Source organism: Thermobia domestica, chromosome 8, assembly GCF_964235325.1.
Source record: "Thermobia domestica chromosome 8, izTheDome1.hap1.1, whole genome shotgun sequence".
Classification (NCBI taxonomy): domain Eukaryota; kingdom Metazoa; phylum Arthropoda; class Insecta; order Zygentoma; family Lepismatidae; genus Thermobia; species Thermobia domestica.
The window spans coordinates 284,825,058-284,851,473 of NC_137461.1; the positions used below are offsets into that span (position 1 = coordinate 284,825,058).

At 36.9% G+C, this 26,416-nt stretch overlaps 2 protein-coding genes across 2 annotated transcripts in view; one reads left to right on the forward strand and one right to left on the reverse strand.

Moving 5' to 3' along the window:
- The window catches only part of LOC145693657 (uncharacterized), a 47,481-nt gene extending 32,345 nt beyond the window's left edge, over positions 1-15,136 (reverse strand). The window contains exons 1-3 of the mRNA XM_081769885.1: positions 14,487-15,136; positions 1,832-2,048; positions 637-765 (exon numbers count right to left, since the gene is read on the reverse strand). Of these exons, the coding sequence (XP_081626011.1) occupies positions 637-765; positions 1,832-2,048; positions 14,487-14,863 (723 nt within the window). The 5' untranslated portion in view covers positions 14,864-15,136. The remainder of the gene's footprint in view (positions 1-636; positions 766-1,831; positions 2,049-14,486) is intronic.
- Positions 15,137-19,688: 4,552 nt separating this feature from the next.
- Hao (Hydroxyacid oxidase) overlaps positions 19,689-26,416 on the forward strand; it is a 65,909-nt gene continuing 59,181 nt past the window's right edge. Inside the window, exon 1 of the mRNA XM_081769887.1 lies at positions 19,689-20,065. Within this exon, the coding sequence (XP_081626013.1) occupies positions 19,923-20,065 (143 nt within the window). The 5' untranslated portion in view covers positions 19,689-19,922. The remainder of the gene's footprint in view (positions 20,066-26,416) is intronic.

Below are 26,416 nucleotides of genomic sequence, written 5' to 3' on the forward strand. Positions count from 1 at the left end.
CACGGGTTATGTACGTGTGCAGCATCCACACAAATGCACATGTGCATATAACGGCTTAGGCACGGATTATATAAATGTGTGTTTCATCCATGCAAGTGCACATGTGCACATGCACGACTTAATCACGGGTTATGTGGGTGTGTTTCATCTACGCAAATGTACATGTGCACATAACGGCTTAAGCACGGGTTATATAAATGTGTGTTTCATCCATGCAGGTGCACATGTATACATGCACGACTTAATCACGGGTTATGTGCGTGTGCTTCATCCACGCAAATGCACATGTGTGTTTGCCCGGGTTCTGTATGTGTGCTTCATCCACGCAAATTCACATGTACGGCTTAAGCACGGGTTATGTATGTATGCATCATCCACACAAATGAACATGTGCATATGTACGGCTTATGCATGGAAAGTGCACATGTGCCGTACAGGTACGTGTTGTCTGGGGTCTTTGAGATTCCTAAAACTTCTTGTCTCAAATTTAATAAAGTGCTTCTCGTCTCGTGTTTGAGACGAGAATCGAGACGAGTTGCATTTCTCATTTCGTGGACAAATAGGTTCCCGTAAATGTTCACATCACTCTCTCAAATTCCTGTTATATAAGAAAATGTTTAATTTTAGAGTACTTACGTCTGTTGCAGTGTTTGCGAGAACTGTAGCTACATCACGAAATACGGTTACATCGGTGATAGTGCTACCTATGTGGCAATGAAGTCCTACTAATTGCATTGCTCTGCAATGCTTTATCACCTCTAAAACCTATAAAAAAAATAAACAAACATTACAAACAAACAAACTATTTTTAAATCTAAAAAAGACTGAGTAAATCCCCTAATTTCTTAAGCTTATTATATAAGTATTTCTTAATTTTTTAAATGAATAAAACCTGTTTTGTTGTATGAAAAAAGACTACAGTGGTTTAAAAGCATGGCTTCGTATCTTACGGCATTATTTTTTAGGCTTACAAAACATTTTTTTTCGATTTTTCTAAAACTATACATGAGAATTTAATTATCCATATAATTTTGGTCAGCTCAATAAAGTTTATTGATTGGAATATGCCTCATCCAGGGACGTACGTAGGAGGTGGGTCCTGGGGGTCCGGACACCCCCCGAAAGTTCGACTTTGTGTAAATTTAACCTAATTTTAGGGGCAATTTTATGATTTTTAATATAAAATACACTCATATTGAGTTTGGGCCCCTTCAGAAATAAATTCCTGCGTACGCTACTGGTCTCATCTTTGGATTTTTCTTCGTTCAACACTAAGAATATTGTAACTTAGCTATCTGAAATGAGAGAAAGGAGATCAATGTAAACATAATACAATGATAGCGTGTATTTATATCTTTTATCTTATTTAATATGTTAGACAAAAATGCTATTTTATCTGAGAATAGGTACAAATTAGAAAAACAAAAAGAAATGCTATTTAAAAATGTGAATAATCTTGATCTATAAATGTTTTATTTTTCTATCACTATATGTAAAAGCCTGCTTACTTGTTGTTAGGAATGTAATCTGGTTGCTATGGTAACAGTTTTTGTTACCAGGGATTTGTTTATAATTAATTAACTAATATAATTCAACAGGACGCCATATAAAATAGAAGTATATTGAATTGCAGTGAAGCAAATAATAATTATTTTGAAATATAGTGCATTTAAGTGATCAAAACTAGTGTGTAATTCTTGTAGTATCATCGTAGTAAGTAGCAACTATATTATATATGAGTAGGCCGTATATACTACGATAAATCTTTAGATAAGTAAATATTGAACTCCTGGCAAATTGGCGTTATAATAAAACCTGCCTAAGTACGTACCTTCTGTAAATCCTGTATCCCAATTCCAAATTTGGATTCTGCAAGGGCTGTGCAATTGTAAGGATGAACATTAGGGTTTAAGTTTGGGTTAATCCTTATAAGAACTTTGATTTGGTCTGCCTTCAATCTGCATGCTACTTCACATATCCGCTTGGCGTCAAAATCTGAATCAATGTTCATTATACATCCATGTTTCACTGCAAGTTCTATCTCCCATCTGTGATAAAAATGTAGCAGTAAATTTCAGTTCTTAAATAAATGGAAACAAAGCAAAGAAATGGTAATGAACTGAGATTAGTAACTAAATGGACCTCTTGTCCATACTTTACCTTTTCTCACGAGGTGGGGGGAAATGACAATTAAGAAAAATAAGCATACTCTTGGGGCATCAAGGGAAGAAGGTACCATAGAAATTTTCCATAGTCGATGGGCTATTTGGTGCAATACTGCAAATATGCAACTGAATCAAGATACGTAAAAGGAAACCTCACATTAAATTAAACATCATCTCCTGTGCCGTGAAGCTGAAAACAGCAGATAATAGATTTATCGTTAATGTACACTCATATCCAAAATGATTGTCGCATATCTATAACTGTCTCGTTGTAAGAATATAGTTTGATAATGATTTTGCAGGGTACTCTTAATACTGATACTATATGTATAATCGGGGAATGGATATTTGTGGTAAATTTCATAGGAAAAGGATTATAAATACGAAAATTAGAATTAGTAAAACAAAATGTTGCTAAATGGACAAAGTTTTATTATCGTTTTATTGTTCTTATTTACTGCTCTTTTCACAGGAAATTTGCCACATACATGTCTCTGCCGATTATATACGTACTAACATTATAAGAAATAAAGGGCGAATTCGTTATCAAATTATATTCCTACAATAACATATTTATAAACATGCGACAATAATTTTGGACATGAGTGTACATACTGTTTCTAGAATGTATTGAGGTCTTCAGCCACTCGAACAAACGAAACTCTATAGCAGGATGATGAAGATGGGATATGTGCACAACAAATTGTAAAAAGAGGAGATCCTGCAGTCCTCATGAAGAAGAACGGGGCAAATGAGGCTTGTGCCCCGGGCGCTGCATTAAGGGGGCGCAAAACTGGGCAAATATTTATTTTCACTATAAGGCAAAAAAAAAGGAGTTTTAGCAAACTAAAGATCATTAAAAAATACCTCAGAAACTTAACAGAACAACAACGACTCACCAACCTTAGGATATATCCATGCAGCACAAGTTACTTTCAAATCTATCTTTTGAGGACATTCTAAAAAAAATGCAGCCAAAGAGTTCACAACGTTAAGTTTTAGTTCCAGCTTGTTGTGTTTTCATTTAACTTACATCGTTTTAAGAGATTTTTAAAATGTCCCAGTATAATACTCGAGACAACGGCTTGGCTGTTTGTCATAATTAAATATTCTATTCTAAAGCAACAGACTGTTGATTCATTCTACACTTATGCACATCCCGATATAGGACTAATTCCAAAAACATTTGTGATTTGCAATTATTATGATAAGACTATAAGGATATGTCAATTATGCTACTGTTAGGTTATTTGGCAATCAAATACTAAGTAGTTTGATATTTTATCTTGTGCTAAAAAATAAATTATGTACTGCAACTTTGAAATCAAGCTTTACCACTTAAAGAAAAAATGAAATAGGAGAATTACTGTGTGATGCCAATATCAGGTGTGGTTGGGAATCGTTTTGGTTTCGTTGGTCAGGGGGGGGGGGGAAGAGCTGAGCCGAGTTCTTGCCCCGGGCGACAACTAGCCTAGTTGTGTCATTCAGAATGTAGCTATCACTACGAGATGGCACCAGCCATATATCGTAGCCAGCAAGGACAGATTTTGCAAAATGTGAGATAAGGCATCTGAAAGTTGTGCATCAGAATTCAAGTCGATCGAAACAAAAACTTTCACCCAGCAAATGTTTATAAATATATAAATATCTTAATATGGTAATGGTTTATTGATGCATATCATGTTGCTCAAGATGAGTTTAAAACTCCGAAATCCCCCTTGCGTACGCCACTGTACGTCACTGTTAGCAGTATATGCCATAATCGTCTGAGAAGACAAACAAGAATCGATACGGGCTGTACGTCAACAGCGTACAGTGCATATACAGTACGAGAATAAAACCTATCGAATACGAGTAGTAATGATGCACGTAGTTTATAGCGAATTCATTTTTCTCAATAACTATACATGATATTTTACCGTCCGGCGCGCCATTACTACTTGCCGCGGCGTGTTATTTTGTTAAGCTCGATGGCGTTTATATAAATTGATATAAGGTAGGTGCTGGTAAATGCGCCACATTAAGCTGCTGTAGTGTTTATGGCCTTAATTTTCATGAAACAAAAAGAACACATGTGCGTTGGAGAGTAGCCTTTTCCGCGTGTAGACAAAATGTGTCAATTATGGCACTTCTGTGTTGTACCCAAGGTAAAGGAAAAAAGTGTTGGTATTAAGTGACGTATTTTCCAACACGTGCAGGTAATTACACCAAGTCTAGGATATTATAGAAGCCTGTAATAAATTAGGTGATTTAGGGATTTAGGATTTAGATTTCTGGGCTTTCGGCATCTATGGCCATTTAGCCCGTCACGATTTGAGGGATGACCTCCCTCGGTGAGCACACTATCCGGGGAAAGGGAAGGAAGAAAGGCTTGGGGAAGGAAGGAGGCGGCCTGGGACCTATAAGTTAGGTACCAACCCGGAATTTGCCTGGTGGGAATGAGGAAAACCCAGGAAAACCTCATTCAAGGTGGCTCGCCTGAAAAAGCGTGTTACACTTTTTCGACCGAGTGACCTCTTAATAAATCTTGCAACTGCTTACATTATCTGTTTTATAAGAACTCAAATATTACTATACAACATGGCTGAAGCAAATAGAATAACTAAAGTTCAAGATGAAGATAAAAAGTTGAAATATACGTAGGTTGTTCAGCCTATGCTTGGCCGATTTCGTTCCTTCCCCCTCCCGGCCAGAATGGACTCACCCGACCTGGCTCGTGGCACCCTGCAGTGTTGTGCAGTGGCTTCCTGGGAACGGAGTTGTTTTTCCGCGCGGACGACAATAACGCACAAAACAGGACCATTGTTGTGAGTGTTGTGTTAAATTTGTTTCCAAGTGTGTGGGTTTAGGGATGCGCTCGAGTCGAGACATGTCTCGAATCTCGACTCGACTCGACTCGAATTCGAGTCGAGATTCGAGTCGAGACACACTTTGTAAAATTCGAGACGAGTCGAGACAAACGTATTTCTCGACTCGAATTTTCGAGTCGAGACACGAGTCGAGTCGAGACGGCTCTTAAAAATCTCGACTCGACTCGAATGTCTCGAAAATCTTTCTATAATTTTTAATATTATTTTGAAAAAAGTATTCACTCAGAAACAGCCTTGAAACCAATTCCAGCTTTTATTCCTTCAGAAAGGTACAGAACGCATAAAATTAATAGTTAATCCTTAAAGATCAAGATTTAATTTTCAGCTCAATTCAGTTAATTAGAACTAATAGTTAATGTCGTTGTATTTGGTTGTACTGCAAATATAATGATAATAATAATAATTGATTATCTAGTTTGTATAAAACTATTATCCGTAGTCTAAATCTAGTTTGTATAAAACTATTGCGATAAGGTGAACTTCATAAATTCTCTGAATGAGCAGTTGGTAGTCTATAGTAATTTAGCATAATTATAATTATTGTGTTTTTGTTCCCATGAACGCAATAGGGTTACGTAACTTCTGGATTATTCGCTTGCCCAACTATTTTGAGGCTTTAATATGTTGCAGCATATCAAGAGCTACGGATAATATATAATGTAACATTTGTTGTACATCACATATTATGATACGAGACTATTTTACATAGTATGTCTTATCTAATATAAATAAAATAAAGTTTGTTTGTGTGTTTGTCTGTCTGTTTGTGTGCAACCTGGGGACCAGACGAGTGGACCGAGAGTTCCCAAAATTTGGTCACGGGTACCTTGGTCCAGGCCCCAGATCAAGACGAAGCGTTTCTTTTTTAATTTCGAACCAGGGGGTCTCGGGGGGACGCTTACTGGGACCGACCTGGGGACCAGACAAGTTGACCAATAGTTACCAAATTTTGGTCACGGATACCTTGGTCCAGGTCCCAGTCTAAGGCGAAGCGTTTTTGTCAAAATTGGAACCAGGGGGTCTCAGGGGGGCGTTTAGCGAGACATGTAGTAAAAGTAATCCAAATTGATCGACATTAGTGTCAAATCCATAGTTTTCACGGTCGCTGAGATCAATGGTGACACTTCCATCAGCGATGACTTGCAAATTCAGCTACTATTCTACTGTATGCGGGCCGGGTGTCAGCGGGTGAGGAATACCGAGACATGTATAAATAGCCCATATTGATTGATACTAGTGTCAAATCCATAGTTTTCGCGGTCACTAAAATGAATGGTGATACTTCCACAGGTGTTGACTTCCAAATACAGCCCCCATGCGAAGAATGGGTATTTTAGGCTAGTATTACAATAAATGGACTGCTTGGATGCCAAGAACTAGTACAGATAAGTACCATTCACTTCTATGAATAGGTATTTTTTAAAAGGATTTTTGTAAACACTAAGTTATAAAACAATGAACTACATACAGTAATTATGGTTTTAGTTCCCAACATAAAAGAAATATGGATTGTTCATGAGATATTGAACTTCAACTTTCACTCCTGGAAAATTTCAATTTTGGAGTTAGGCCACTTGGCATCAAAGCAGTTCACTGTAAGATAAATACATTCCGCACATTAGTAACATAGTTGTTCAGGGGCCTTCGATTTCCATCCTCTCAAATGAAAGCTGAACGATTGCTTGATACATGCTGACTATATAGGAGAAATAGTGTATTAAGTTTTCGAGCTTTGGTGCGTATCCGTATTTACACTCTGATATAACTTGAAGTTCACACTCAAATCGAGCTAATTATTTAATGCATTTTGAAAGCTTTTGTTTTTATGCAGCTCATTAAGGAAAATCTATTTCATAATCGTAACATTTATGTACTAAGAAACTATGAACGTAAAGTGGACTCGACCTAGCCCCGTGGCCGCTGTGACTCAGTGGCACAGCTCTCACCCTTGGTGTGTGAGGACTCTGATTCTGTGTTTGTGTGTGAACTCTGCGGCTAGTGTACGCGTCTTTGCCGTGGAAGACTTAGGTTCAATTCCCGGCGCGAGCTCATGTAGTTCGGATTCCACGTTAATCAGTAGGTCTACATTTCATATATCCTCGCTGCTGAAAGAGACGGTAAAGTCAAAATCAACTCAACAATATATATGTGTGTGTGCTTATGTGAATTTTCTCGTGGCTGTATGGTTAACACATACGCCTTGATCGCGGGAGACTCTGGTTCGATTTACGGTGGAAGCTCATGAAGTTGTTACCGGTATCCCACTTTAAAACTGTAGATCCATGCCTCATATAACCATAGATATAATATATATGCCTTTGATACACTTATTTTCCGACTTGGAAGCCATCGAAAATTTCCGGACACAGAGTCCCGTAGACCGAAAATGAGAAACATGGGTACAGAGTAAAACAGCCATAGAAATTTAAGCTTTTTAGGCTAACTTAATCCTTACATATAATGCAACTAGCTTGGCCAAGTTATAATGGAGGAAATGCTATCATTGCAACACTCTGAGAATAGAAAATGTTCGTCAGGTATTACTATCCCCCCCTCTCCTGCAGAATGAAAACCCTGACTAAAACTCAATATATATATATATATATAAATATATATATATATATATATATATATATATATATATATATATATATATATAACTATTTTGTGTAATGTAACAAACAGTGGCGGATAGTATTAATGTTTCCTTGCAGAGGTCCTTACGAGGGTTCGCTTCCATCTTCCTCTCCCCAAGAACTAAAATAAATTAAAAAATTGCTATTACTTGTTAATCTTGTACAAAGGACGCAATTGAAGTCCCAGTGTAACACCCCTTCACATTTAGATTTTCCCCCTGGAAGAAAACCAGTTATTATTATTTCTTGATTTCTCAGTCTCACCTACATAAACATACGAATAGAATTACAGGATAGGACATGTTTAGAGTGCTTGCACGTGACATCTAACTATATTTCTCATCAAATGTGTCACAGATGAAAATTTCCGTTTGTACTGCCTCTATTTTCTGGTACATATGTTTCATTTATGTTATGTTGCTAAAATTCGTTAGGAAACAAGTACAGACTGCGCCTGTGTGCCTGACAAAACGTAAATGTACTGGATAATTATTTCTTCACTTTCTTCCAGAAAAAAAAGTAACCCATCTCATGTCTTCTAACAAAAGGATATAGCGGACCAAAGATTGCCGTTGTTTACTTAAGGTCGTTACACAGCAGGGGTTTCATTCAGTCAGAGGGAAAAGAAAAAATAATTTAAGGTTTCTACATTTGTTTTGAACTGCAATATACTTCTTCCTTTTATTTTAAGAACCATATCCTTCTCATTTGTCTGCATCAGAAAAAAATGCAAAAAAAATCACTAGAATGTGCCTATTTACCCAAAGTACGTACTAGATCACTAGTTCAATAGTAAAATCACTAAATCTAGTACGAAATCATAAATGTGGCATCCCTGGGTTGGAGCGAAAGTAATGGTTGGAGTAAAAACTAGTCCGTATTTCTACTGCGTTCTGTTGTTGAATTCACAGAAATGTTCAAAAATAAATTCAAGAAGTAAAACACGATCCTACAAAAGACTGTTTACTTGCTCACTGGTTTTCGTATTGTGAACTGAAACTCAAGTGCGCAGTCATGTTGAATACTTCTGTCCCTTTCTACTTTACAACTTGAGGTGGGATGAGGGTCAGGATAGATCTAGTGATATACCGCTAAAGGAAGTGGTTCAGTACAGAGTCGGAAGCGGTATGTATTGTTTATACTACTTACAACGTTACCCCCACATAAAATATAAATTCACCCTTTCTCCCTTTCCTTTTTCGAATACAATGAACCGACTCTTTTGCTGAAGAAAGATGCTAAAAGAAAATTGAAACATCTGTGTCTAAACTTTCTTTGAAGCGCAGTCTTTTGTATTTGTAAGGTTTTGCGAGTGTTTTCGGGATAGCCAAATCTTTTACCATAGACTCCTGCTGCGAACTGACCGTGAGTAAACACCCGATCTCGCTGTGCTCAATTTCTCTCGCACACATGAAATGGGTTTGTTGTTTCCAAAACAAATGGGAAGTTACCTTGTGCTTTTGCATTTCTGCACGCACACAGGTACCATTGTTGTTTTAATGATCAGAAGAAATATCAAAACCATCCGATATATATGATACGAAACAGCTAACAGAGGGAGGTAAAGATAAAAGTAGGCCTATACCAAGTTTTCCGCGTGGTACCATTATGGAGAATAAATATTTGATAAAGTCACGTAGATGCGCTTAAACCTATTCTATCTGTCCTTATAACTTTTCTGGTCTCATCAATTTCTCAGAAGAATACGTACAACATATGTCCAAATTCCATATATACTCTTTCTAAACTAGTGAGTAAACTCATTAAGAACACCAACTGATATCAATAAACAGGAAAGAAAACAATACGTTATACTTCTATCATTTGGTACACATCTCTATGAAGCACAGTTTGTTTCTTTTCGAAATAGCTCCTTCGTGTCACAGCTGTGGTTAGTTTTGTTTTGTGTTAGGATGAAAGAGAGAAATGCAACATTTGCTTCGCTGTGAAGTTATATATATTATTAAGATGAGCGGTGATAAGCGAGGTTTAACAAAGAGTGCCTTTCGGATGCACAATTTAACGGGTAGTTGCAGTCCGTGTTGAGAATCGAACCAAAGCTATGTAAGACATGTTATGACAAATCCAAAAGGTGTGTTGTATCGGTGCAGTACCAGTTTTTCACGTTTTTGAAAATGTTCCAAAACCCAAAGAATAATCTTTAATTTCTGATATTTTAGTCGTCACAAATTACAATTTTATAATGTAGTCAATGTTTATAATTACTGGGCAGTTGGGCGTTTAAACTAATAACATCATAATAAAGTCAAAACCATAATTTTGAGTTGAATTGATTCTGAGTTTAACGTCCCGTTCAGCAGCGAGGCTATGTAAGACGTGGACCTACTGATTAACGTGGAATCAAAATCACACGAACTCCCACCGGGAATCAAGCCCAGGTTTCCCACGCCAAAGGCATGTATGGTAACCGTTAGCCACGAAGGAGCTCCACCATAATTTTAGTGGGCGATAAGAAATATCTCGCCAGTGCTTTTACAATAAATAAAATTTTATAAGTATTAAAGAATAGTGGTAAGAGATTTTATAATAGCTCTTTTATTTATGAGATATGAGTATTTTGAAAAAAAAAACAACTAAAGAATAGGTTGGCGGAACCACAAAAGACTCGTAAAATAAACTTTCTTATAAATACATACGCACCTTACTCACCTTTTATAATTGCCATGCTTACGTTCTCCATAAAAACATAAATTCTCTTTTAGTGATACTTTACACAAGATCATGAAGTGGGTTCAAATTTAATTAAAGGCAAAATACAATACAATAATCCACAAATATTGCCTCAAGTGAGTTTAAAGAATTCTAAACACTAGTGCGAAACCGGGCTCTGGCGTTGCGATCGATTTACAGGTCTTGAGACGAAAGTAAGAAGGGTCTTACGCACACAGTAAGTAAAAACAATTAATATGCCTGTAACTTTCCCCCAAATGGGTGTATCTTAAAACTAACCTCACCATTATTTTTCTAATTAAATTCTAGCCCGAAATTATGTATCATAATACCCTATTCCCATTTTGAAAACTTGACCTTAATTCAAAATGGCGGATTTCAAGATGGCTACCATCAAGGTCATATCTACCATACGACTTCCCCCCAGGACTTATATGTATCCACATGATTTTTCTTCACTTTTCTTCATTAACGCTCCGTTTACAAAGCGTAGTAAGGGACTTCTGTAGTAATTTCTAATAACCACATCACAACTCTTAAAAGTTATTAAAAAAAATAGAAAACATGCACCATGGCAAAAATTTGTCATCACAAGTAATGATGCATACATACCTTCTATCAGCAAAAAAAGTTTCATTGAAATTGGAGCCGGACACTTGAGTGATGTCCCTTGTGGGGTGGGATTGAACGTGACGTCAGAACACATCGCCCCCTTCCCGGAATTTACGGGAATTAGGTGACCTGAGTGAGCACATGTGGTGCCAGCTCTCTCCAGCGACCTATCAAGGATCATTGCGTGTATGCCAAGACGTGTCGCCGTTTTTATCCATGCCAAAAGTCGACATACTGACAATTAGGTAGGTAGTCATGATGGTCTGGCTGATGGGTGCGTATATTTTAACTCGTACATTTTGTCTCGACTCGAATTTCGAGACGTCTCGACTCGAATTCGAGTCGAGTCGAGACAAAGACTGTCGAGTCGAGACAGAAACATATTTTCGAGTCGAGACAACATTTTCTCGAGACGAGTCGAGACAGGCTTATATCTCGACTCGACTCGACTCGAATGCATCCCTATGTGGGTTTCCGCTGTGTGACCAAAATGCCGCACTTGGGTATAACGTCTTAAGAGCTCTTGTCACTTTACAAGAACGTGTAGCTGTCATAAAAAATCTTAAAACCCAATCTTTCTATTTACTGTGTACATATTACAACTTCTTGAGAGCAGGGGGGCGATCGGGGCGATCGCCCCCCCCCCAGAAGAGGAAGCTTTCTTATTTTATATATATAAATAAAACCCATTCCAAAGTTTGGAGACCTTAAAAGTAACAGTATGACAACTCACCGCCCCCCTCCCCTCCGAGAAGTCGGTCCTGGATCTGCGCCTACTTGAAAGCAAGAAAGGCATTTCCACCTATGCAGCACTGCACTCTAGTGGACAAAGAGTGAACTTCCTCATTAAAAACGCGTATTTTGGCGCACTCCCCCTCCCTGTCCAAAAGAATCCGTTGTTTCGGAAAGCGGCGAAACTGGTTTTTCCTTTATGTCAGCGGGAGGACGATAGCAGGTAGTAAGCAAGACATCCCAGAAAGTTGCACACTGTTCAACTACTTGCAAGATGGAAAAAATGTTTTATGTCCCTTTCAAGACTATGTGTACATGGTGAAATATGGTAGGGTTTCAAGATTTTTTTTTTTATGACAGCTGCAAGTTCTTCTAACGTGGCAACCCGCTTAAATTTTAACGGCCTTAATTAATGCTGTGTATATAGATAGATAAATTTGTTCCATGTAACCTCTTACATATAACCTCTTAAACTCTAAAAAATTACTTAATGAAGTTTTAGTTTATGGATAAATTCTAAGTGACAATTTTACTCCACTAATTAGGGATGATACTATACCGGGACCAAATACTGGGGAAAACGTATATATAATCTGAAAGCTCTTGCCATGAGAAGTACGAAACCGTTTTCAAATCACGGGCAATCCTGAAAACTGACTCTATATGGGGCCAATTTGTTGGTGTTTGTGACCATATGTATGGTATATTCGACAGAAATAAAAATGAATATTACGATGCATCACACGTAAGCCCCTGAGCCCATCATGTTCCTGTTTGGCTCACTCCTAGAACGTGACTCGGGTAAGAGTTTGATAATATCACTTTGCACCCAAACGTACCTATTTCGTCAGTGTTGCCAACGAATTGTAAATACAACGTAGCAGATGGTTTTTGTACCACTCCATGTATACCCATGAAAACGGATATAAACGTTCGTCCCTAGAGAAAATATGCTTCGGACATATTCCTCTTCCAAGGACCCCAGTTTATCGGTGTTGCCAACCAAATATAAAAATCGGAAATTGTAAAACACTTTCCGTACGATGAGACGTTTATACACAAAGCTTTGCAGAAACATCACGCGAACTATAGCAAAAAGATGTTGAGTGTGGCAGTCTCCCAACCATTTTAGGTTGTCAGTGTTGCCAACAAGTGTAAATATCACAATGTTGAAAATGGCGTGACTGCCATTGAAAGAATGTATGACAAGTGTGACAGAAGCAGCATTGGACAATGAAAAACAGTGTATGTCCAAGTCTCCCACCACCCCAGTGTGGCAGTGTTGTCAACCAATGCGAGCATACAAGATTTTCGCATGAAGCCTACCGCATTGGCAAACATGACAACATGGGTGCTTGTGGGTTCACTAACATACTACAAACCTAGTATGGGCCAAAGTCTAATTATATCCGCCACATTGAGGTGCTTGGGAGATGGACATTATCTTTTCAATTGTCCATTCCTGCTTCTATCACTTTTGTCATATATTCGTTCAATGACATTCACGCCATTTTCAACATTGTTATGTTTACACTTGTTAACAACACTGACAACCTACAATGGTTGGGAGACGGCCACACTCAACATCTTTTTGGTATAGTTCGCGTGATGTTTCTGCAAAGCTTTGTGTATAAACGTCTTATCGTACGGAAAGTATTTTACAATTTCTGATTTTTATACTTGGTTGGCAATACTGATAAACTGGGGTCCTTGGAGGAGGAATATGTGTTAAGTAAATTTTCTCTAGTGACGAATGATGTTTATGCCGCGTTCTCATAGATATACATGGAGTGGTACAAAAACCATCTGCTACGTTGTATTTACAATTCGTTGGCAACACTGACGAAATGGGTACGTTTGGGTGCAAAGTGATATTATCAAACCCTTACCCGAGTCACGTTCTAGAAGTGAGCCAAACAGGAATATGAGGGGCTCAGGAGCATACGTTTGATGCATTGTAATATTCATTTTTATTTCTGTCGAATATACCATACGTAGGGTCACAAACACCAACGAACTGGCTTCATATAGGTTGTTTCCGGGTTTGCCCGTGATTTGAAAATGGTTTTGTACTTCTCATGGCAAGGGCTTTCAGAAGACATATAGGTTTTCTCCAGGTACTTGGTCCCGGTATGGAATCATCCCTAGTAAGTCTAACTACTACTATGAAATATCACTGATCCAAAATTTCCCGGAAAATATTTGATTTTCAAATAAATGTTCCTGACATATCTTGTAGAATATTCTTTCCTCTTCAAAATGGTATATTATTTTTTCTGTAGCTCATATTTACGAGAGATATGACCAATTGAAGCTAACAAGATTCTACAAAAAACATCAAATTTGTCCATTTTTTTTATCACCATGTACTCCGAAACTACAGGGGGTGCAGGGCTACACTTTGATGCATGATCATTTCTTATAGGGGCCTACATGTACACCAAGTTTATCAAAATCTGACACCTTGAGTTTTTGGGCTTGGTTGATTTCACATGGAATGATCCTTACACGTTTCACTGCAGTCTTTCTAATCTTACATTCTGATCATCGATCATATTTTTTTTTTTCAGAATCCAGTTTATTTTTTTTTTCGTGTTACAAAGAAAGAGGAAGGTAAAAAATACTGTTATTCCTTCACTAAACTTGAAATGTTAAAAAAAAATCCAGGCAAAAAAGCTATTCAAAAAATTTCGTTTCGTTTTCTCTCTTTTTTGAGCCAGTTTTTTTTTCAGAACCCTTCTATCCCAATTTGCTTTTACTATTTAAAAACTGATACTTACGTTTTCTTCCCATTCCCATTGTAAATGATATTTTCTCCAGAATATCCGCTATCCAATGCTACTTGTATTTCATATCCAGAAACAGCGACTGCAACATTGCATCCAAGTGAACGTATCAGCTTCACTAAATGTGGGTTTCCATTTGCTTTCAATGCATATCCCAGTAACGTTGTATCCTTTATTCCCGCCTCTTCTAAAGCTGACAAATAATCATTAATATTTTCCTTCACTTGGCGAGTACTGTAGACAAAAAATGGCGTTACACTTCCTACTTCAATATTCAAAGATTTTTCTAAATCTTCGCGCAGTGTTGACAATTTAACATCTTCACAATAGAAAAATCGGTCTCTAAAATGAAAGCTTTTTATCGATGACATTTTACAGATACTAGAAGATTTCGAACCACAATTACTTTTTTTCTCTATTACATTTCGCCAAATGAAGATTTTTTCTGCAATTTTTAAGTAACTGGCTATATTGTATCTTTAAATAAATATTTAACGAAAACTGTTACGTGTTACATATTATACTGTTAGATTTGTCTCTACTGTTACGTAACTGTTCACTACACTGAAAGCATGCACTTAAAAAAAATAGACTTAAAAGCACTGACAGAAGTCCAGTTATTATACTTTTAGTGGACAACAGAGTTTACATTAATAAATAACAAAATGACAAGAACTAATCTAAAAACTAACACACGTAATCCAACTGACAATAAAGTCTCATGACCTTGGTGTTCTGTAGATATCCTTTAGCTTAATTAGGGAGATAAGATTATTTATAAGGCATAACTGATAAACTCAGTAATTTAATTTTACTTCAAAACATGCTGTCGCAGGATTTTGACTTTGGTTTGAAGTTCTCAAGATTAACAATATAATTTACATAATATGTACACTACAATAATATCGGTATATAAGAAATTTAACTTTAGAGGTGCCTTTCCAGTTTCAAACGTACAAAAAAGCACTTAAAAAATTAAAAATTGTTAGGTTAAGTTAGATTAAGTTACGTTACGTTATCTTTTAAAACACGACTACCATGCTCCTGAAGCATTAAAACTTTGCAAATAGTATTAACTTCTACATATAAATTTGATCGTATTAAACTAGGGTGACCAAATCGTTAACTAGAAAAAACGGGACATCTTTTATTTCTGGATAGATTGCTCCCCAAAATATATTTTTTAGCCTCTCCGTTTTTTTTTATTCTCTCACAAAAAAAGGGCAAATTTACACTTTTTCGTTTTAAAACCTATTGAAAAGGTTGTGGAATTAATGAGATAATAAGTAACTATCAGCAGTTAACAAAAGATGAAATATTTGAAAACATTACTAAAAATATATGAGCGCTCAAATCTATCCCCGACAGGATTTATAATTATTCTCAGCATCGGATTCCAACTTCTTTTATTTGCATTTTGTTACTTTTAAACAATATTTCACTTACATCTAGGTTTCTTTTTACTTTCACTTTTATCGTTCTATACCTTTGTAACCGTTTTGTAGTGTGTTACATCTTAGTCAAATCACGGAAACACTGTACTGTGCTGATGATAGCGCCTCAATCTTCCACTGCCCGAAATAGAGAGTAAAAGCAGGTTACATTTGTTCTTTCTCCATAAGACTTTCAGCCCCTTGCAGTATCGTCTGCGGAGTGGGGAGGCTTAGGAGGGAAAACAGTGCAGCCACCACATCCAATATTGCAAACGTCGTAATGACGTTGCTCAGTAATTAGACATATTCCAATATAATCACATAGCTTAGAAAATAATAATATAAATTAGGAAATTTTAGCGATTCGAAAGGTTTTTTTGTACCTAATGTACGTAAATACGGGACATTTTGGCGTCCCGGGAGAAGTTTTCGGGACACCGGGAATCGTAGTGAAAAAACGGGACAATCCCGTTTTTACGGGACGGTTGGTCACCCTATATTAAACATAACTTTACTCCCAAGTTTACACACCTAAAAATAATATAGGAACTCCAAATCACATTTCTTATACTTACAAGGCAGGGTACCCTGATGTAACACGCCGATTGTGATAAGTTTGCGCAGACATAGAGAACATCAAAAAATAAGCGCCCGTATTCTTTTAATATTGGCCAACAAGCACAATGAAAGGGTCAAATAGGAGCATAAAAATGGGATCAAAATGAGATTGTGGAATATAGCGAGAACGAGAAGAGATGTCGGAAAAAGTTAAATGTACGAAATACTACTCATAGGTAACGCAAGGCGATGAGGTAGAACACACCCATGCGAAGAAAGCAGAACTTCCGGAAATTGACCAATCACTTGTATAACATTGTCACAATGTGGTACGAAAATGAGTGAAAAGAGTGGCAAGGAGTAGGAAGAAAGAAGAAACGAAAACGGAAAATACATGTTTTTGCTTTGGGTGCATACGTCACCCCTATGCGAAAGAGACGCGAATTCATCTCAATTCACAAAGATGGGAGAACACGTAGGAAGGATGCAAACACCGTTGGTATAGACAGCTAGCGAGACAGTGCTACGCAGTGGATTGCATATATTGCGTAATGGGACCAAAAATTCATAGCATAGTAGAATGCAATAGATGTAACAAACAGCAACAGTAATATCAGCACCACGCATGGCTATCATTCTATCACTACGAAAATACCCATAGAACGTAACATTAATAGTAACATTTTTGTTTTTGTGTTACTAGTGCCTACACACATTTTCATTTCCAACATCCAGTTAGCCTACGCGCCTTTGGCGTGGGAGACCCGAGTTAGATTCCCGGCGGAGCTCGGAGCTCATGTGGTTCAGATTGCACGTTAATCAGTAGGTCCACGTCTCATATATCTTCGCTGCTGAACGGGACGTTAAACTCAAAATCAACTCAACTCAACCATCTCATAGTTGTTCCCATTACGCGATATTTGCAACCCACTGTGTAGCACTGTCTCGCTGGCTGTCTATACGAACGGCGTTTGCATCCTTCCTACGTGTTCTCTCATCTTTGTGCATTGAGATGAATCCGCGTCTCTTTCGCATAGGGGCGACGTATGCACCCAAAGCAAAATCACATATTTTCCGTTTTCGTTTCTTCTTTCTTCCAACTCCTTGCCATCCTTTTCACTCATTTCCCTTGCAAAGTTATGATAATTATGCTAATTCCTAATATGATCATTTCTTTATTTATGTTAGTTATGTTATGATGTTGATTATCGTGTTTTGTTCTAGATATTGTCGATATTTTATAAATTGCATTTTGTTTGAATATATAATACATTTGATCCTTTCTCATTTAAGAAAACAATCATACAAACATCGTAGTAATATCCTTTTCACAATCTTCTTAGTTTTGCCAAAGAAAATGACATAGATTTTGTTAACTTCCAACTTGTAACACGTATCGATGGCCTCGAAAGGACTTTAAATTAAACAATTTTTATAACGTTATTTGAATGTAACTCCTATTGTCAATGTTGAATAGTATAAAATGAAATTAATTATAAGAACTAAGATAAATATGAAAATAATATTGATATAAAAGTAAAATATGATATATGATTGTATGAATTGTAATTAGTGCATATACGAGGGTCATTCGAAAACTCAAATAACCAACATGTGATATCCAACGGTCCAGGATTTCTTTTTTTTTATTAAAAAAAGTCCCATTTTCCGGGCGACATTATGTAACGATACCTGTATTTTTACTTCTATTTTATACTTGTATTTCAACATCTTTGGGCAGAATGTACTTTCAATTGATACACAAACTATTTAAGAAAAGGAAGAAGAAATATATATAAACGATAAATATATATAAAATTGTAATTGCTTTGCTGTTGATATACGTTGCCATTTTATGTTAAAAATATAGAGATTCATTGTCATAGCAACAAAGTATCAATATATGTAATTCCGGAACTATCTTATAAAAAGCTGCAAGCATAATCTTTGAAGGTGTGTATTTATTTGAGTAATTATGTTCTATAACAAAAAGGAAAATATTGAATGTAATATAAAATATGTTACGGTGGTTTTAGTAGCCTAGTCTAGATATAAATACAACTGAGGACCTTTATATAAGTGTCGTCTTAAAACCGAGTTGAGTTCGTTTTGAGGTTAACGTCCCGTTCAGCAGCGAGGTTATATGAGGTGGGACGCACTGATTAACGTGGAATCGGAACCACATGAGCTCCCGCCGGGATTCGAACCCGGGTCTCTCACGCCAAAGGCGCATACGCTAACTATTTAGCTACGGAAGAGACCCTTCAGTGAAACGGAGAAAAGTGAAGAAACTGTAACATACATCTAAAATTTCTAAATTGTTGAATTAAGTAGGGAAAACCGAGACGTAATCAACAAATTATTGAAGCATTACGCTGATGCAGAAAGTGTAATTTCTGTTTCAGGTTTAGCTAGCTAGTTACAAAGGAGAAATCGGTGACTTATATAAATGTGATATATATGTAATTTTACATTTGTTAATTAACGAGTAAAAGTAAGTTTCTGATTGATGAATTCATGAGAAACCATACAAGTACATGATAAAAAGAAAGAGTATGAAATAATTAGAAATAATTATAATGAAATGAGAATGTGGGAGAATCTCGAGAAAATCCACGGATACAATATTGTCTACCACAAAATTAAACAGCCTGAGATCGAACCAGGAACCGCTAGCACCTGGCACCGAGATCAATCCTTTACCACTGAACCATCGTTTCCGCTAGGTGAAATGTCACTAATGAAACAAATTCGTTCTTTTAACAAAAGGGAGAACGAAAAGCTTTCTTTAAAGAGTGTATCGAGAAGAGAAACGCATTCCTTTTATGGAAAAGAAGCACAGATGAAACTAAATTAGTTTGTATACGGAAGTTTTGGAACACAGAAAATTAGCCAAGTAATCTGATACGTATTAAGAAATGACATAGCTGGAGCCGCGATAACAACAATTTCGCAGTATTACATTTTAATGTTGTAATGCATTGGCTACTAGCAGTAGATCATAGTTTCGAATTACTTAATACGAGTAAGATTACATAACAATCTGCTTACGTAATTCTTGGAACTTTACGGGTTTATCTATAAATAAAATACAAGTTTAAGAATAATATATGGAATAAAATACATGTTAATCAGATAATTTTTTACAACACAACAAACAAAACACAATTTATAAATTCGTACTATTTAGAGGAAATGATCAGCTGTCGTGGAATTGGTTGCACTAAATGATTTGTTTATCCGTTGTGCATGGACACAATATCTATTGACCGAGTGATAACATTTGCACTTTGCTTCCATACATAACCCCAGCACTGAAATCCCAGTCAGTAAGCAAATTGGATTTGCTAAAGCGACTCGTCCAAGTAGTAGGGACTATATTACTGTGCCTTCTGTGTAAGTGCAGCTATAATAGTGTATTGTTAAGTGCTGAATAAATATGGCGACTGGAAGTGAGTTTGTGACCGTGATGGATTTTGAGATGTATGCTCGCAAAGTGCTACCACGGTCTGCTTTTGATTACTATCGCAGCGGTGCAGGGGGAGAATTTTCACTGAAACTTAACAGGCAGGCCTTTACCAGGTAAGTGGCAACAAGATTGTGTTCGTAAATCTTTGAGTTTAACGTCCCACGATTATGAACGTTAGGCTAAGGGAGACGGATGATTAAGGCAAGTGAATAATGATGAGGGAATTGGTGGAATGATAAAGTGGAAGTACCCAGAGAAAACCCAAGGATACGATATTATACACTAGAAACTTACTTGGCCGGGGACCGAACCAGGGACCTTGCGGCATCATAAGTAAACCCTCTACCACTGAGCCACCGTGTCGTCCTAAGGTTATGTTCATACATATATGAGAGGTTTTCCTCATTTACATCAGGCAAATGCCGGGCTGATACCACACTTATAAGTCACAGACCGCTTCCTTCTTCCCCGAAACCTTTCTAGGGATGTGCACGAGACGAGTCGAGACAGGACTTTCCTGCCAAAATTCGAGTCGAGACATCACTTTTATAGCACATTTTCGAGACGAGACAGCCAGAAATATTGTCTCGTGTGCATCCCTAATCCTTTCTTCCTTCCCTTTCCCCGGGTTGTGTGCTTGTCGAGGAACGTCATCCCTCAAAACATGACGGGCTAATTGGCCTTAGATGCCGAAAGCCCAGAAAGGTAAATCTAAATTGTTTGTCTAATCATGGATATATGATTCGTATAAGGGAAAATTTATATAAGTCAATACTTTGACTATTTGGCTGAACATCATGAGTCGCGAAATCATTTTTCGGCTATAAGCCCTATATAGTATATCAATCTATAACATTAATTTATTATTATTCAGTTATCTAATGCTATTCTAATTTGTATTTTTTTCATTTAAAATAATATAAATTAGTAATTTAAATTATTATTTTCTTATCAAATTATACCATCAAATTTTTAACTAGTACTTTTTCTTAATATTTTGGTTACATTCTTAAAATTGTATTTTATTCAATGTTTTCGTTGGCGCATAAGAACTTGCATAAGAAACGGTTTTACATAAATATTTTTTTATGTAAAAAATATAAGAAAATTGGTATTTTTAGTAGTGTAGGAACGTCGTATGGGAAACATTAATTTCAAAGGTTGACTCTCCGCAGAAAATTTGGAAACCACTGCCTTAACTTCATTATTTTTTCAATCAAAGAGTTAATTAGTTCCAGGACCTGCCAACTGGCAGAAAACTTAACAATAATAATAACTTCATTATTTTCTCACATTACTGCGTATTACATTTAACAATTAGTATTGTTTAAGTTTACAGAAGTAGACTATTACAACAACTACATTGTATTTCGCTTATTTTCTTGTTTCTTTCTTTCTCTTTTTTATTCTACGTTTGCATACCGAATCAATTAATCCAAACAATAATTGTACATTCATTACGAATTTTGATATCATAGAAATTTCTGATAGAGAGGGGTGTACTTAACCACTTCCCGGTCCACTTTATCCGAAGTAACCAGGTCCTGGCGGAGCAACCCGAGTTAAGATTTCCGCATTTGCTTCAATTTGGAACAGGACGAGTAAATTCGCACTTTGTTTCGTCGATTGTGCTTTCGTGTTTTATTGCGAAATATTTCGTGTACCACATAGTCACGTTTCGGAAGAAAATTCGACCAGAACTGACCCAGTTAGTAAAACGAAATAACTCGGGTTAATCCGGGAAGCGGTTAAGGCAGGTTACCAAGTTTTAACTCACCCCTCCCCTTTACAAGACATTGGTGTAAGTCCTGGGTAGACTGAGGGCCCACCCCTCTGAAATTTACGTATTAAAATCATCCTTGATGTCGTGTTAGATTATATCTGACAAACCGCAATGAGCTCCCTCAAAAGTTAAACAGAAATCGACGCCATTCTTACAAGGTATGAAAATTTAAAATTAAGATTTGAGATATGGCTTTTCAAATCTTGTGTAGGCATGTTCGAAAAAGATCAATTTTTAAGATACTATTGCATCGGCAACTATAGTACTTTGGAAGTAGCAACCAATCATCAAAATTTTTGCTTCGATTAAGCAGTTTGTTAGTTTGGTTCATATAACCTGTGTTATATGTACACAATGAGAAAACCACAACTGTGAAAACGATTTGTACTTCTTTTTCTGAAACAGCTGATGGGATTTGTGTCACAATTATAGTTCTTTTTAAAAATAATATTGTCTATATTTGGAATAATAGGTACTAACGTAAACGATTTACTATGTATCACTTCATGGTGCTAGAAGTGAAGCACCATCGTATATAGCTTTAAAACATATACAAGAAACACAATTCAATTCTGCCGTCACATGAACAGAATAATTCTCGTTCAGAGATATTGTTACCTTCAATACTATTACTACAGCAAATATCAGAACGATGGTTCTCATGTTGTAAGAAAAAGGTACAAATAGGACCAGTGGCGGATCTAGACGGTTAAAACTGGAGGAAGCAGACAGAATCCAGACTATGATAGATATATCGTGAACAGTGGCGTATTTAGGGAGGCCTTCCGGGCTTATGCCCCCCCGAAATCTTACTTACTATAGTAAAGTATATGGAATATCTTGCAGAATTTTCACATTTTCAGGCAAATTCCCCTCCCCGAAAGTTAGCAAAGTTCCCCCGAAACAAAATCGTAAATACGCCACTGATCGTGAATTTACAATTTTTCATGGGTCCTGCAGAAGTTTGTAACTTAACTTTCTCCCGATAGATATCATGGCTACGTTGGACGTTAACGTTGTGAATCTCAAATATTGTTTTACACATTGCATAACACAAAAATTGCAACTAAAACTATATCTAATGTTTAAAAGTTTTCCAATAAAGATTCAAAAGCAACACTTACCATAAACTTTCAAAAATATACAAATAATAGTTTCAGTTATTTTTGTCGCTCAAAAAACTGAAGCCCGGGGCTAGATTCGCCACTGAATAAGACAATTTTTTTTAAAAGAAAAAAAAACGTATATAAAAATTAGGAGACAATTCATACTCTATTTTGGATTCGAAGGCGTCGTCGTTCCTCTGTTATTAGTAGAGCAACCCACATTATGCTTTATTTTTTGTGTAATTATGCTTTATTGTTAGTTTCAATCATTGTTTTACATTAATTGTGTATAATGTATATTATTTACTATACATTAAATATTCTAAATATCTTGATCTATTTATTAATATTTTATGCAACCAGTTTCTTTCATATTTAATGAACTTTCTACTTAATGTACTGTAAAGAGATACTTTACTCGAGTCAGTTTTTATCACTTGTGTGCGCCTTAGAGGTGCATATACGAGGGCTGTCTAAAAAGTATCCGACCTTTGGCCAGAAAAATAGTTGCGAATACCTGACAGATTTGGGACCCTAATCCCCTTCAAAGTAGGCCCCTTGTGCTTCCACACACTTAGCCCACCGATCCTTCCACTGCTGGAAACACCGCTGGAAGTCTTCTTTTGGAATGTTGTTCAGCTCCGTCGTCGTGTTCCGCATTATGTCTTCTCTACTCTCAAAACGGGATCCCTTCAGAGGCGTCTTCAATTTTGGAAACAACCAGAAGTCACAAGGATCCAGGTCTGGAGAGTAGGGAGATTGGCGAACGGTTGTAATTCCATGTTTGGCTAAGAACGTGTGGATCCATTGGGATGAATGTGCTGGGGCGTTGTCATGATGGACGTGCCAGTTCTTCGCTGTCCACATGTCTGGTCTTTTGCGCCGGACTGCGTCACGGAGTCGCCTGAGAACATCTTGATAGTACTCCTTTGTCACTGTTTGTCCTTCCGGACGTACTCGTGATGCACAATTCCACGGGCATCGAAGAAAACAGTCAGCAACACCTTGATTTTGCTTCGCACCTGCCGCGCTTTCTTCGGCCTTGGAGAATCGGGATGCTTACATTGAGACGATTGTTGTTTTGTTTCTGGGTCGTACCTGTACACCCATGACTCATCTCCAGTTATCACGGAATGCAGATACCCAGGATCAGTGTTGGTGGTGTCCAGAAGGTCCTGTGCAACGTCAAAACGGGTGTCTTTTTGTTCCTGAGACAACAACTTGGGTACAAATTTAGCAGCCACTCATTTCATGTTCAAATCGTCACGCAAAATTGCATGTGCAGAATCTTTACTCACTCCAACATCTTCTGCAATCTCCCGCACTGTCAAACGGCGATCTGCCATCACCAAATTTCGCACCCGCTCAACAACAGCTGCATTCCGAGCAGTTTGGGGCCTGCCACTACGCTGCTCACTCTCGACTGATGTGCGGCCATCTTTGAATCGGTTGAACCATGGTTTAATTTGTGTTACACCCATCGCATCTTCTCCAAACACCTGCTGAATCTTACGAATTGTTTGGCTTTGAGAATCACCAAGCCTTTGACAGAATTTGATGCAGTATCTTTGCTCAATTCGTTCAGTCATCTTGCGAGAAACACTAAATCCGACGAACACTACCAACAGCACCTCACTTCGCGACCACCAGCTCACGACTGGCACACGCAAACGCAGTGAAAAAATTCAAGCATGCGCATTAAGGTTCCTCCTTCCACCGTGCACGGTGGCGCCGCCTGAGAATCACTACTTTGCGTGGAAAAAATTAAGGTCGGATACTTTTTAGACAGGCCTCGTATACAAAGAGGGAAAGTAAAAGATGCCACCAAAAAGTACAGAAAGTACTCAAGTTCAAGAGGTACACATAACAATATAGTGTGGAGTTCTTGTGTACTATTCATTGTTGGCGGAAAGTTTTATTCTTCTTTTCCTTTTTTCCACCACACCAAAATATTCACAGAAATAAAAATTAGCTTTTCATTGTTGCATTGTTATGTTTTCAATAATTTTGCGTTGTAAATATTGGTCTTAAAATATTAATACAGTATGTTAAACTTGCATCTAAATAGAATTTACCAAGAATTGTGCTATATATTTTAAATTATGCTTTATGCTTTATTTTCTAAAATTACACTTTATTATGCTTTTAAAATTAGTTTTTTCTGGACCCTAAAACAATCACAACCATGTTCAAAGTACCAACCATATGTCTAAATTGCTATTATGCTTTTTATGCTTTTGGGTTGCTATACTTATTAGTCTTTCTTCTCTACTCTTTTCGGTTTTACCTGCTTCTTTGTCAGTCCTTGTATAGATATGCAACATATGCTGCCGCGACTCATTCACGATCAAAGTTCTTGGAAATCGCTGTTGAGTAGGAGAACTTGTATCAATCTGGACGCCTGTAAAACTTCACATCTTACCAAGAAGCCATTATTAAAACACAAAAAAGTGTAATAGGCAGCTCTTTGCACTATTTTTTCACCAACAAACGAGATTTTGGAATAACGCTGTGAGTCACATACGGTTAAAACTTCCATTCGGATTCTGTCTTATCGTGAAGACGATTTTTGAAAATCTTTGGGTCAGTAACCGCTCGAAAAGTAAACGTTTTCATTCAATTACAGCCTCTGGTGGAAATTTTTCCTGCAATTTTCTTGTTGTAGTTACATTATTAGTCCTTGAACACAACCTTTGTTAGTTTGTCATCGGTTGGTAAGTTGTGCAAAACATTGCCTCACAATCTTACAGAAGATCCTTTAAATTTACCCATATGAATTTTTCATAATATACTTCCAAAATATTGGTTTCATTTCCGGTAACCCTACCTCTGCTTTCAGGTAATTTTGTATCCAGGGTTGGGCCAATTGCTTTGATACGGGTCCCGTCCCTAAGAGGGTCCCACACGTGTGTAATATACTCTTGGTTGTAAAATACAAATAATAATAATAATAATAATAATAATAATATGAAACGCACCATCCTAGGCTACGGGAAGCCAGCTTGAAACGTACATTTTACAGTAATTAGAATCCTGGCTGGCATTGCCAGCTTGGAAAGAGTTATTTATCTTAAGATGTATCCGTAGCCGACGTTAAGGGAAAGGGAAAGGAAAAAAAAGTATTTTGGGTAGCCGATATTATTCCTTTCTTACGCTGTAATTATAGACCAGTAAGCACAACGCTATTTAACTCCAGACTCTTGCACACTAATGGCATCGTCGATAATGAGGAAGAAGGAAAAAAAATCATTCAGGACAACACCACATATCTTGCAACTCTGTTTATTTAACTCTCCTGTAATAACGTATAATATTGAAACTCTCATTAACATTAATGAACATAAACAGCTAGACTTAGTTGGAGAAAAAAAATCGTATGTATTCAGTCTCAAAAGATTCCAAAACTTCTAGCGCCAACACAACTAAAATATGAATAACAACAATGTTTGAACAATATCCTTAATAACGATAGAAGAGTTGTTTACATTTTCAGCTAAACATTAGAACATAATGCTCAGTAGGCTACTTCACAGAGAGGAATTACCAATTTCATTACTGTTTACAAAACATCTCAC